This window comes from Miscanthus floridulus, chromosome 19 (assembly GCF_019320115.1).
Source record: "Miscanthus floridulus cultivar M001 chromosome 19, ASM1932011v1, whole genome shotgun sequence".
Taxonomy (NCBI): Eukaryota; Viridiplantae; Streptophyta; class Magnoliopsida; order Poales; family Poaceae; genus Miscanthus; species Miscanthus floridulus.
This window is the reverse complement of record NC_089598.1, coordinates 79849145-79863998: the sequence shown is the minus strand read 5'-3', so window position 1 is coordinate 79863998 and position 14854 is coordinate 79849145. Positions and strand designations below refer to the sequence as shown.

Sequence of the window (14854 nt, the reverse complement as noted above, 5' to 3'; positions counted from 1 at the left end):
AGGGAGCGACGCGGCGGGCCGCTGGCTCAGACGGAGGAGCGCCCAATCGCCCACCTGGTATGCAACGTGGCGGTGGTGCCTGTCATAGTGCAGCTTCTGGACCGCCTGAGCTTGCTCGAGCCGGTAGCGGATGTCGGAGAGGAACTCCGCCCGCTCCTCCATGCTCTTGGCGACGACGGCGACCCGCGTGTCCCCCGGTTCGTAGGAGCGGATGGAGGGTGGATCCCTGCCATAGACGACCCGAAACGGGGTGTCTCGAAGTGAGGACTGGTACGCCGTGTTGAAGATGAACTCCGCCCATGGGAGCCAGCGCAGCCATTGCCGTGGACGGTCCCCTGTCAAGCAACGCAAGTACATAATAATCACCCGGTTAGCCGCCTCGGACTGCCCATCCGACTGCGGGTGGAATGCCGTCGTCATGTGCAGCTTGGTGCCCATCAGCCGCATGAGTTCGCGCCAAAACGTCGAGGTGAAGATGGGGTCGCGGTCCGACACCATGGACTGCGGAACGCCTTGGAGATGAACGATCTCGACGAAGAAGGCTTGCGCGACGGACTCGGTGGAGTACGGGTGCGCCAGCGGGATGAAGTGGCAGTATTTGCTGAACCTGTCCACCACCGTCAGGATGACTGACTTGCCGCTCACTCGTGGCAGCGCCTCGACAAAATCTAGAGCGATGTCAGTCCAGACGCCCTGGGGCACCGGCAGGGGCAGCAGGAGGCCGGCCGGGCTCAAGTGCTTGGACTTGTAACGTTGGCACACTGCGCAGGAGCGCACCCAGTCCTGGACGAGCTGCTTCATGTTGGGGATGTGGAAGTCACGCCGGAGGCGGTGCAGGGTACGCTGGACACCCTCGTGCCTGTCCCCATGTGTAGCCTCGATGATCTCCCGAGCTAAGGGCGATGCCGGGGGAATGTACAGTCGGCTGTTGTACTGCAGCAGGTCGTCGACGAGCGCCCAGGGGCCTGTGCGCGTGCCGGCGGTGACCTCGTCGTGGAGGGCAGTGAGCGTCGGGTCCTGGCGCTGCGCGTAAGCAGCTTGCCGATGAAGTCAAAGCGAGGCGCAGACAGTGCCAAGATGGCGCCCTCCTCCGTGTCGCGCCGTGATAGGGCGTCCGCAACAGCGTTCGCCGCGCCCGGCTTGTATTCCACGGCGAAGTCGAACCCCAGCAGCTTGCCCACCCAATGATGCTGAGGGATGGTGGCGAGGCGCTGGTCCAGCAGGTACTTGAGGGAGTAGTGGTCGGTCTTGACGACGAAGCGCCGGCCCCAGAGGTACGGCCGCCAGTGACGGACGGCGTGCACCAGGCCGATCAGCTCCCTTTCGTAGGCAGCGAGGGCACGATGATGCGGCGCGACGGGCCGGCTGAAGAACGCCACGGGGTGGCCGTCCTGGACCAGCACAGCGCCGAACCCGTGGGTGGACGCGTCGCACTCGACGGTGAACGGCTTGGCGAAGTCCGGCATGGCGAGAACGGGCGCCGATGTCACTGCTGCCTTAAGGGCGTCGAAGGCAGCGGCGGTGTCCTCTGTCCAGGAGAACCCGTCTTTCTTGGTGAGGGCCGTCAGCGGGGTGGCGATGATGCCGTAGTTATGGACGAACTTCCAGTAGTAACCGGCGAGGCCGAGGAAGCTGCGCACCGCCCGTGCCGAACGGGGAACCGGCCACTCATGGATAGCCTGAACCTTGGCCGGATCCATGGCGACGCCCGCCTCGGATATGACATGGCCGAGGTAGGACACCGAGGGGGAGCCGAAGGTGCACTTGCTGCGCTTGACGAAGAGCCGGTGCTGACGGAGCATGGAGAGGACGGTACACAGGTGCCGCAGGTGGTCGGTCCAAGTCTCACTGTAAATCAAAATGTCATCAAAGAAGACAAGCACAAAGCGTCGTAGAAACGGTCGAAGCACGTCGTTCATCAGCGCCTGGAACATTGCCGGGGCGTTGCACAGCCCGAACGGCATGACGAGGAACTCGTAGAGGCCGTCGTGTGTACGGAAGGCGGTCTTGTGGACGTCCTCGGGCCGCATCCGCACTTGGTGATACCCCGACCGCAGATCGAGTTTGGTGAAGAAGCGGGCGCCGTGGAGCTCGTCGAGGAGCTCATCGACGACGGGAATCGGGAACGCGTCCTTGACGGTGAGGGCGTTGAGGGCACGGTAATCGATGCAGAAACGCCACGAGCCGTCGGCCTTCTTAACGAGCAGGACCGGCGAGGAGAAGGGCGAGTCGTTGCAGCGGACGATGCCCTGCTCGATCATTGCGGCGCACTAGCGTTCCAGCTCGTCCTTGTGCGCCGCTGGGTAGCGGTACGGATGGACCGCCACGGGAGCGGAGCTAGGCTTGAGGACGATGGCGTGGTCGCGGCCACGTGGAGGTGGGAGGCCCGTCGGTTCACCGAAGACGTCCTCATATGCGACCAGGAGCTCATCCAGGAGCGTCCCACTGGCCGCGGCGAGGGTGCGCAGTTGCGCTGTCGCGGTTGAGGCCACTCCCGTCCAGGCGAAGCGTTGCCCGTCTCGCTGGAACGCCATCGACCGGGAGGCGAAATCCCACACGATGGGACCCAACGTGCCGAGCCACCGAGTGCCAAGCACTACGTCGAAACCTGCGAGGGGCATCACAAAGAGATCGGTGTGGAATGTGGAGCCGTTGATGGTGAACGCCGCGTCCCGGATGACACCAGGGCAGGCCACGCGTTCGCCGTTGGCGACGATGGCCGTCATGCGCGGGCTGGACTGGATCGGGAGGCCGGCGCGCCTCGCCGCCTCCTCACTGATGAAGCTGTGCGTCGAGCCTCCATCCAGCAAGGCGAGGAGGGAGGCGTCACTGACGGTCACCTGGAGCTGGATCGTGTTCGCGATGGGCACGCCGGCGACGGCATGCAGGGAGAACACGGGCGCCTCCGTATCCCCGGCGGCGGCCGCCGCGTCACCCTCAACCGCGATGTCGTCGATCTCCACCCCGTCGATGAAGAAGAGGCGACGGCAGAACCTGTTGTGGCCACGGGTGAATTTCTCGTCGCAATTGAAGCACAAACCTTGGCGGCGGCGTTCGGCCATCGCTTCCGGCGTCAGGCGCCGTGGGTTGGCCGCGTCGTGACCCTGTGGGGCGGCCGCTGGTGGGGCAGGCAGCGCCAACTGCTGCGCGGGCGTGGGTAGCACGAGCCGTGGCGCAGGCGCAGGTAGCAGCCCACGCGGCGGGGCTCGTGGTGGAGGTGGCGCCGGCCGATCGTGCTCCATCAACTCCACCTGGCGTGCCAGGCTCATGGCGGCGGCGAGCGTCTCCGGATGGTGGATGTGGACGGCGTGGCTGAGAGGCGGCAGAAGACCGCCGGTGAAGAGCTGGACGCGCTGGGACTCGTCGAGCCGACCCGCGCGCGGCAGGAGCGCCTGGAAGCGGTTGGAGTATTCCTCCACTGTTCCCGTGCGCCGGCACTCGGAGAGTTCGAAGAGCGGGGCCGAACGCAGGGGTGGCCCGAAACGCAGGTTCACGAGTTCCTTGAAGCGCCCCCACGTCGGGGCTCCCTCATCCTCGAGCAGCTGGGTGTACCAAATCTGCGCGATGTCGTCCAGGTGGTAGGACGCCATGCCAACGCGCTCTTCGGCCATGGTACGGTGGTGACGGAAGTACGCCTCGAATTTGTTGAGGAAGAGCAGCGGATCCGTGGTGCCGTCGTAGCGGGGAAAATCCCACTTCTTGGGCCGGGGGGCAGGTCGAGGTCGCGCGGCCCATCAGGGTGGCGAGTCTCGCTGCTGTCGGCCGTCGAGGCCTTGTCCTTCATGGTCGCCATATCGGCCTTCAGGGAGGTGAGTTCGGCGGACATGTGCTTGATCGCCTGCAAGAGGTCGGTGATGGTGGGCTCGGCCATGTCGGCGGCTGGGTTGGCTGCAGAGGCGGGTGATGGGGCTAGGGATGGCGGCGCTGGTGGTGGGCTAGGGGCAGCGGCTGGTGTGGAAGATGAAGGTGCGGCGGCTGCTGGGGCTGAGGATCGAGTGGATCGCGATACCAGGTTGTCAAGGGCCTTATGATCTAGGGTAGGCGGCCCTCGACTACGGAGTTCGTAATCTCCGGCCGTGATCTTCCGATGCGGAGGTTATTCCCCTCACTGCCGATCGGGCTTGAGAGCGAGAGGTAGGAGAGCAGGTAATTGATCTTGCTTGATTCAATCTTTCGGTTTACAGGGAATATATAGCCATCGGCCCTAACCAACGGAGGAAACAAACTCCTCAATTCAAGGAACTAATCAAAGATAGCAAATAATATCTTAACAACTAAAAATAGCTTTCCAACTTCAGCCACTTGCGCTGATCGCTTCATCCTCGGTTGCATGCACCGTGCCCGCGACCACCGCGTGTTCTGCGTCCATGCGTGCGCCCGCACGTTCTGCTGCCCGGCGCACGTCTCTGGCTCGGCGTCTCCTGGTGTAGGTCTTCCCCCACATGACAGACTCAGACACAGCAGTCGACCTCAATCTCCAGCGCGTCTCTGCCCCAAATTCCCTCAAAGTGGCAATTGCAAATGGAGACCAAATTTCTAATGTGGGTATATATAATGACCTGGCAGTACAAATTGATACAGAATCATTTATAATTGATTGCTACAGCATTAAACTCGGCGGATATGACTTTGTACTCGGTGTCAATTGGTTAAGCTCGCTTGGACCAATTATCTGGGACTTCAATAACCTCACAATGAAATTCTGGCGCAACGGGCGCCGCATCATATGGACCAGCTTGAGCAAACCGCCCCTGCAGCAACCGTGTCTACACACGCTTAGCCCCTCAGAAACAATGGACAGCCTCTTGGAAACCTTTTCAGCTCTCTTCCAGGATCCTCAGGGATTACCACCTAAGAGGCGATATGACCACCGGATTCATCTCAAGGATCCAAATAAACCAATAGTTGTTCGACCCTATCGCTACCCACAGATCCAGAAAGACGAATTGGAAAAACAATGCCACAGTATGCTGACTCAGGGATTCATCAGATACATCACTTCCCCATTCTCATCTCCAGTATTGCTTGTCAAAAAACAGGATGGGTCATAGCGCTTCTGTGCTGACTACCGAGCTCTCAATGACAACACACTAAAAGATAAATTCCCCATCCCAGTTATTGATGAACTCCTCGACGAATTGGAAGGAACCAAATACTTCACCAAACTGGATTTGCGATAGGGATATCATCAGGTACGCATGCATCCAGACGACATTGAAAAAACGGCATTCCGAACTCACCACGGTCATTTTGAATTCTTGGTCATGCCATTCGGTCTGTGCAATGCTCCCTCTACTTTCCAAGCTCTTATGAATGATATACTTGGCCGATACCTTCGGAACTTTGTTTTGGTGTTCTTCGACGACATATTGATCTACAGCAAAACCTGGGAAGAACATCTGCAGCACATTCGGCAAGTACTAGCTCTCCTACAACTTAATTCAGTCTTCCTCAAAAAATCGAAATGCTCTTTTGGACAGACTACAGTGGGCTATCTGGGACATAGGGTTGCAGTGGACCTAGAAAAAATCAAGGCCATCACCTCTTGGCCTCAACCTGTGACAGTTAAGCAATTGAAAGGGTTTCTCGGCCTTGCTGGTTACTACAGGAAATTCATAAAAAATTATGGTGCCATAGCCAAGCCTCTCACAGACCTCCTGAAAAAAGGATAACTTCCACTAGACAGAACTAGAACGGGCATCATTTCAGCAACTGAAGCAGGTCCTATCCACAGCACCAGTTTTACAGTTACTGGACTTCAACAAACCATTCTTAGTGGAATGTGATGCTTCTTCTACAGGTTTTGGCGCTGTCTTGCATCAGGGAGCAGGCCCAATAGCTTTCTTCAGCCGCATGATTGCTCCACGACATGCCAAACTAGCGGCTTACGAAAGGGAATTAATTGGTCTGGTCATGGCAGTCAAGCACTGGTGGCCCTATCTCTGGGGGCGCACCTTTCTAATCTGGTCCGACCACTACAGCCTCAAATACATCCTGGACCAGCGCCTTTCAACAATCCCACAAGCATCAATGGGTCAGTAAACTACTAGGATATGACTTCACAGTTGAATATAAACCAGGCAAACAAAATATAGTGGCCGACGCCGGACTTATCCCGGCGAGATGTTACAGAACCCTCATTGCTGGCTCTCTCAGGAATTACATTCCCAATTTTCGACCACCTCAAGGCTGAGATTGTAAATAATGACGAGGCGGGCAAACTTGTACAGTCTATCAGGACAGGGCAACTCTCACCAGCTTGGACATTTGAAGATGGTCTCATCCTCTACAAACGACGGGTACACATTCCCTCATCTTCACCTATCTTACAAGAAGTACTGCACGCCATCCATAATGCTACACATGAGGGATCTGAAAAAACATTGCATCGATTCCGTCAAACTTTTCACACTCCCAAAGCCAAACAGACAGTTCAGCAGTTCGTTAGTGACTGCACAGTCTGTCAACGAAATAAAACCTCCATCCAGCTGGACTTCTTCAACCACTCCCAATTCCAGAAAAAATTTGGGAAGACATCTCCATGGACTTTATCGAAGCATTGCCTAAGGTGGGAGGTAAATCAGTTATACTAACTGTGGTGGATCGCCTGTCCAAATATGCTCACTTTATCCCTCTGGCACATCCGTACTAAGCAACAACTGTAGCTCAAAAATTCTTTTCAGAGATAGTCAGATTACATGGATTACCTAAATCCTCAGAAGCACGGACACGGCAGGGAAGGGTCGTATCCCGTATCGGATACGTATCCGATACGGATACGCCTAGGATACGGCCCGGATACGTATCCACGGCGTATCCGCGTATCCCAGCTTAGTTGGGCCGGAAACTGAAGATCGGAAACGTTTTGGCCCAATCGGATACGGCCCAGCCGGCCCAATAGGTTAATACCCCGTCTCCCAGTCTCTTGCCCTGCTCCCGTCTCCCAGTCTCTCCCACGCGCAGCCGCCTTTGCCTCCGCCTCACGCAGCCGCCTCCGCCTCCGCCTCGCGCAGGTCCGCCTCCCGCCGGCCGCCAGTCCGCCTCCTGACCTCGCCAACGACCAGCCTCCGCCCTCACCGCCAGCCCGTGCAGCTCGCCCCCGCAGAGGCCGTCCCCTTCCGCCACGCACGGCAGAGGCCGTCGGGCGCCGATCCTGGGACCGTAGACCCGCAAGGCCTCACCGGCGCTCCAGGACGAGTACGCCCCGACGAGCATGTTCCAGGAGAAGACGGTTCGGGCGGGCGACCAGCCTCCCGCCCTCGCCCTCGCCGGCGACAAGGAGTCCCCTGCTTAGGTGAGTTCCTCTCCCTCCCCAATCCAATTTAGATCTGAGCCATCATTTGACTTCTCCCCTCCTCCAAACTGCCGCACTGGGGAGCACCCACCAGTCCGCCATGGCCGCAGCCAGCTCCCGCAATGCAGGGGAGAGATGCAGGGGAGAGGACGATTCAACAACAAAGCAAGCTCCTGGTGACATCCCATGAGTACATCCCCTTCCCCATTCTGGATCTACTCTGCTGCAGTTCTTGTTGCTTGGTTTTGTTTGTACCCTCCCTGATTAGTATTGGCCATGCTTGATTGCTTGCATGCAGTAGATGACCTCTCCAAATTTGGGTCCTAGCATCGGGTCTGTGGCCACCGGCCACAACCACAACATACGATAGGGGGGCTCTCTGTTCCTGACTTCTCATGTTCTAGAATTTTAGTAATTGGGGATTCATCCAGTATGGTTGGATTTGGATCATCTGTGAAAACAAGAAACCTACAAGGTAATATGGTGATGTATAGATCACGTATGATTGCATGTAGAGTACTGAACTAATGATTAATTGATTAGTGATTACTCAAGTTATAGACTTTCAGAATTTTAATTTACATTATTACTTATTTATTAAAAAATTTGTAAAACGTATCCACGTATCATGTTTTCTAGGAAATTGCCGTATCCGCGTATCCGTATCCTTCCGATACCGATACACGTATCCGTATCCATGCTGCATTGCCTAAATCCATCGTCAGTGACAGGGATGTCGTCTTCACAAGCAGATTTTGGCAGGAATTATGTAGATTATCAGCAGTGAAACTTCAGATGACATCAGCTTACCACCCACAATCAGATGGATAATCAGAGGTCGTCAACAAAATCATCACAATGTATCTACGATGCTTGACAGGTGACAGACCAAAAGAATGGATCACATGGCTACCTTGGGCAGAATTCTGTTACAACACCGCATATCACAAATCCATCCGAACCACACCGTTCAAACTAGTCTACGGATGAGACCCCCACAATTGAAATCATACAGCCCAGGTGATGCTGCAGTTCCATCAGTGGATGACTTACTCACAGAACGTGATCAATTTTTGGAACAAACAAAGGTTCGGCTTCAGCAGTCCCAGGATTACTACAACAAATACTATGACAGCAAACACACAGATAGAACATTCCAGATTGGAGATTGGGTCTGCCTTAAACTAATGGCTCGATCGGCAGTAGGGATCTCCGACCTCCAGACCGAAATACTTCGGTCCCTTCCAGATAAGCGAATGCATCGGCTCAGTTGCTTACCGCCTGAATCTACCTTCGGACACCCGCATTCATAATGCCTTCCATGTGAGTATGCTTAAGAAGCGTAAGGGAACGCCACCTTCAGAACCAGGCCAGATGCCAACAATGCACGAGGGCGCTGCAGTTCCAGAACCAGACCTCATGGTTAAATCACGGCTATATAGGGGACAGCTGCAGGTATTAATCAAGTGGAAGAACCAACCAGCTGCAGAATCATCCTGGGAAGACGTGGAACTCTTCCAGAAGCTTTATCCCAAATTTCAGCTCGAGGACGAGCTGATTCTTTAGGCGGGGAGAGATGTCATGGTAGGCAAGACCTATACTAGGAGAAGGCAACGGAACAAGGCAACAGGCTAGTTAAAGTTGTGAGGGGCAATAGGCCCAGCTGTTATAGATCAAGGCTCTTGGGCCAAGCCCATTAGCAATTGTAACCCCCCTTATATATATGAGGGAGACAATGAGAAGGCAAGCAAGTTTAGGGTTAATCCCTTCTATCTCCTCTCCCTCTCTTCTCTATCTGCCGCCACCTCTTCTCCTCTCTCTATCTGCCGCCACCGCTCCTCCCTGCTCTCCTGTGCCGCTCCCCTCTGCCGCACAGCCAGCTCCAGCCGCTAGCTGCGCCACCCTGGCCAGCCGCTGCCAGCCAGCCTGCCGCCTAGCCAGCCGCCGCCGCCGCTAGGCAGCCACACGGCTGCCCTAACCGGCCGCCCAGCCTGCTGATCGGCCCCAACAGATCCCGTCAGTCGCCGAGGTGATCAAGCGCCTGACAGACTGCATATGCCACTTTAGATTCCCATAGACCAGAAATACACATCAAGATTCTACAGCAAGTTTGGATGGCCTCAAAGGATTTATTGGGTACATTACACCAGGTGAGGTAAGCTCTGCTTATTTATAAATGAGTACTCTTTATAAATTGTCAATTTTGTTTCTCATTTTTCTTTATAGAATTATAAGCCTTGTAATAACTTTTTTATCTTAAATAAAGCAACACATGGCATGAACAAAGAGGTATCAGCTAAGAAGTTTAATTGAGATCCTTATGGTCAAGCAAAATCTCAAACATGATTGGTAAATGAAATGAATTGATAAGATGGCAGCTCATGATGGAGACCATTTGGGTACTGATGTAATAAGAGAAGCCTCATGCTTTTCTTCTGCTACTTATTACGGTCTGTTTTGTTCAAAATTTGTCCAAGTCTGCAGTAAATTTACCACTGTTGGCATTTGAGGTTCACGTCATGTAGCTTGTTTTGAATGCCTGAGTATTTGTAGCAGCTCAACTCGCCGAGTAATCACATACCAGTACAAATTTAGAGTACAACTGATCCCGATGTTTTCAGAAACCATTTAACTAGAAAGCGTACGGAGCCCTAAAAGGCTCTAAAACAACATTTGGCTGCGGTGCACTCGGAGGACAGGAGTCCCCTCCCCAAAATCCGCAGTGTCACCGACCAAATGTAAACTGTCAGGCGTAGCGCGCGTACCTCTGTAGCTGTGGAAGCCGAGCCCAGCCCCCGCAGCGCGCTGGGTCGACAACGCTGCACGAATCTGTGCGCGCCCCCGTGAGGTGGCACGGTATGCGCCGCGGCATTGGAAGACACTTTCGCTACCGCAGCCGCCGCCGCTGCTCCGCGCCGTGGCAATCGGCGCCGTCGGGGAAAGGGAAGATGGCAACGGCGACGCGAACCGGCCAGAGACAAGACATGGGTGACGTCACACAGGAATTGGGAGCACGGTCAAACCTTTATGAGAGCATCTCAACTCTTGTTTTTTTTAATAAAAATTGAAGAAAAAAAAACTCTCTCCAACGCCTTCTCAACTCTCCGTCTTTCCGCACTTGAGAAAATTGATTGAGACCCAAAAATATAGGCGCTCTTGCTCGCGCCCGTCTATTTTTTTTTACATTTGACCTGCCCATTTCTATGTTTTCGGAAAAATCTAGAAACTGAATGAAAGTTCACGGAATTCCATATTTGTTAAAACGAAACAGAAGGAGTGCTTTTTCACCTGTATTTGCAGAATTCCGTATTTTTTCAAAGGAAAAAGTCTATTTTACCTCCTGAATTTTTTCAAAGTCTATTTTTCCTACCTAAACTCTAAAACCAGGTAAATCACCTCCCTCAACTTTTAAAATAGTTTATTTTACCTCCTGACCCGGTTACAGGTGGTTTTCAAATGTGATTTTATCTTTTTCTTTTTTATTTATTTTAGCTACATATTTGAAAAATCATAGTAAATTACAGAAAAAAATCATAAAATAGAAAATCTAATTTTGTTAGACTCCACATGAGTAGATCTACACAATAAACATATAATATGTTATGCTTTAGTATAAAGTTTTTGCAGCAGCTTTAGATCTATGATTTTCTATAATTAATTCAAAGTTGCAGTTACTATAGTCTAATTGTGGTGAATTTTTTATGGTGGGCTAATTATTACATTATTGAATTGTAGTAAAAATTTTATGATTAGTGGATCATGTATAACTGAGTTATAGATTTATTTAGTTTTATGCTTGTTAAATAGTTTTAAAACAGTTAAAAGTGTGTAAAAATAGAAATGAGTATGAAATTTTTACTACAGTTAAAACATACAATAATTATACCAACATAAAAATTTTACCACAATTGAACCATAGAAACTACAGCTATGAATTAATTACAGAAAAACATAAATCTAAAGCTGCAGCAAAAACTTTGAACTAAAACATACCATATTATATGTTTACTATGTAGATCTACTCATGTGGAGTCCAACAAAATTATATTTTCTATTTTATTATTTTTATGTTATTTACTATGATTTTTCAAATATTCAGCCAAAATAAATAAAAAAGAAAAAGACAAAGCCAACTTTGAAAACTACCTGTAACCGGGTCAGGAAGGTAAAATGAACGGTTTTAAAAGTTGAGGGAGATGGTTTACCCGGTTTTGATGTTCAGAGAGGAAAAGTAGACTTTCACAAAGTTTGAAGGAGATAACGTGGACTTTTTTCTTTTCCGAATAGACTCGTACCCGGATTTGTAAAGCAGTCCAGACCCACTATGGCCCATCAAAGTGTGAATTGCCCATAGTTAGTTTGAATTGCGCATAGTTACTTTGAGTCGTGAGTGTGAGCCGTGAACTTCAGTTTGTCATCTTTCATTCGCATTTGAATCTCTAAATTCATGGTTTACCTATTTTTCATTGTAAAAGGTTTAACCTGTGAACTTTTGAGTTTTTGTGTGTGATTGTGATTTGTGAATATAAAGATGTGTGGTATTTTGTCTTAAGTTCCTATCCTGACCATTTTCGTTGAATTTTTGTCTGAATTCGTTCGTTTCCGTACACCCACATATCCTGATTTTGTTTCTGAACTCGATTCCATTTCCGCAAAAAAAATGTAGAAATGAAAACAGGCTGCCCGTTTCTGTTCCTTTCATCCCAGGGCTAGGGCGGCTACGGCGACGAACTGGCATCACATGTTCTAGTGGATATTTTATTTTTTAAAGTGAGATTTTGAAAATGGTTGAAGAATCCCAACAAAGGCGCTTCTACTTTTTTGCAACTTTGTTTAAAAAAAACTTTTGTGCACCTTGAAAAATTATAGATTATGAGAACTAATTTTTAGGAATGATTGGAGATGCTCTTATATATATTGGAGAAAGTCCAAATCGCTGCCACGCATATGATAAAGGCATGTATAATACATAAGGCTAATTTAGCTCTAGCCCATTCAAATAGGGGGTTAGTAGATAGGCTAATTTGTTAATTAGCCAAGCTTACAACTAGTTATTGTTACTAGCCAACTAGCTAGCTAAGAGCATCTCCAGTAGTTTCTGAAAAATCACTTGGCAAATTAATAAGTCTTTCAAGTGACTAAAAAAAGTTAGAAGCATATTTATTGGCTTTCTCCAATCATTTCTAAAATCTCGCTCTTAAAAGATAGAAGGTAATTTTATATTAGGAATCACAAACTATTTTTGAATCACCCAAACTACTTTTATGCTTTCTTTCTCTCTCGTACATTTGCAACAGAAACATTGTCCTCCTCCTTATTCTTTCCCATATTCTTTCACCTTCGGATTGGCCGATGGATACGCGCATGTATATATTCTCGTGCAATCACATTACTCTTTCCAAGTGCAGAAAGTTTGGTTGTTGAGATAGGGAGTTGCTGGAGAGCAGTTTTTTTCAATCTTGCCAAAAATAAAATCAAGCTTGGAAGTGGGTTTTGGGAACGGCTGGAGCTAACACTAGCTAATTTAGGTTATTTTTTGGGCTCAACTAATACACCCTAGCTAATCTAAAATAGGTCCTAAAAGATATCCAAATACCCTTAATTTTTTATTCAATTTACCCCTCCCGATCTTTAAATTAGTCCAATTTACCTTATAATAAAATTTAAATTTTCTATTTCTTCACTAATTTTACATAGTAATAGAAAATATCATAAATTATATTAGGAAAATGCAATGATTTTTTATCATTATTTTTAATATTTTGCATTTATTATGTTAATTTATTGTTAGATGCCTATAAGGTATAAACAAATAAGGAAAAAATCTATTTAACTCCTAAGAGAAACTCGAAGAACATGTTTATATATCATTTCTAATTGACAAAAATAGAGTTAGTCATCTCCTTCCGGATTTCTCGCTAAGCCAAGGGTGGAGAACAGAACTAGCACTCTAGAAAAGTTATTGGAGGGTAAAGATATATATAGAGTGATTTTTATTTAAATGACTCTCTAGGATGATGATTTAGAGAGTGAGTTTAAGAAAAACTCTTGAAGATGCTCTAACGATTGGCGGATGTCTACTTCAGCTCACCACCTATAAAATAAGGTATTCTACTTTTAAAGTATTGAACCCATCTAAATAACATAGTTATCAAAATCTACGCAAGATACTATCTAGACGTGTAATGTAGTTTTGCTAAGTATTGCTATCTGTAATGTAAAAGAGTTTTGCATCCTAGATTTTATCCCTAGCAACTAACCTAGCAAGCTAGACTAGAAAAGATAAAAGCACGCACCATGTAATGCAAGCAAATGCAGAAATATAAACGCGTTAGAGAATGTAAACTCTTGTGTCGAATCTTTCAGAGGCATCAAGAAGCTCATGCTTCCTCTAGTCCCCATTGGAGTGCCTCGCAAAGATGCCTTCACAAGAGCCAAGCTCCTGGTCGGGTAACTCAACGGATCGCCCACGAGCCTTCCCCACACGCAAATAGATCTCCATGTGTCCTTCTCCCATACCGCGTCCCACCGCCTTCACTATTGAGTTTCTAGCCAAAATACCACAAGTCGTTCCCTTAGTACAACCTAAGCGACTGGTCCACACATCAGAGGGTATCACAAGACTACAAGCCCTCTGTGCAGTACTCTCTATACTGCCTGAGCTCAAGTGCCACATCGGAGGGTTCGGGAGCACGCCCTATAGTTTTCCCTCAGACTCTAACTTGACTGGGAAGCTATGGTGCATTCATTAAGTAGCTTCGCTACCATCAGAGAGCTCCAGTGGTGCACTACGGTGCACTCTAAGCTCCATTTCTCCATGTGTTTTCGTTCGAGCTTATTCCACTCGATGTCTAGCTCCGGTGGTGCATTACAGTGCACTCTGAGCTCCATTTCTCCATGTCTTTTCGTTCGAGCTTATTCCATTAGATGTCTTATACTTCTTGCTTGTCTTCTAGGGTCTCCTCTTTTGCTTGATGTGTTGATCACTTGATCACCACCATAGCCTCTTTCAAGTCCACCCTTGCATCCATAGGACTAAACCTTGTATACTAGCAAACAATGTTAGTCTCAAAGATCATAATGCAATTCAATCACCAAAATCACTTAATGGCCCTAGCTAGGTGCCATTTTCCTTTACAATTTCTCCTTGTTTGGCAATTGATGCAACATAACCAAAGCAAGCAATAACTAATGCCAAAAAGTACATACCTGCTTGGTGAGATGCAATGCAAGAGCAAGATTATATGATGTTAATTGAAATATACATGTGTCTTGGGTTCGTTACTACGACTAGTAATCAGAATGTCAATTCATGGGTTTCAATGGTGTAACACTCGAGACACTATTCGAGTTCTCCATTCTTCCCTAATGGCATCCATGTCCCTGCCTTATATATATGGGGGTAGGCTATACAAATGGTATGGGATCCGTCCAAGGAAGTAGCAGTGCGGGATCTCCAAGATACGTCGCGGATGTAGGACCAAATCTTGCTGCCATGGTCTCCTTGTAGGTCGTTAGGGATATCTCCTCACGCCGCATGGAAGATGCGATAGCCACCTC

The 14854-nt window shown here is 49.5% G+C and overlaps 1 protein-coding gene across 1 annotated transcript; it reads right to left on the bottom strand.

Annotated features, from left to right (window-relative positions):
• Nucleotides 1-2270: 2270 nt before the first annotated feature.
• On the bottom strand, nucleotides 2271-3611 carry LOC136526227 (uncharacterized). Its single transcript, XM_066518967.1, has one exon. It carries the CDS (start codon nucleotides 3609-3611, stop codon nucleotides 2271-2273), a length of 1341 nt encoding a protein of 446 aa, XP_066375064.1.
• Nucleotides 3612-14854: the final 11243 nt, after the last annotated feature.

Coding starts and splice junctions, on each gene's coding strand:
- LOC136526227 (XM_066518967.1), bottom strand. CDS start 3,611: ATGGCCGAAGAGCGCGTTGGCATGGCGTCCTACCACCTGGACGACATC.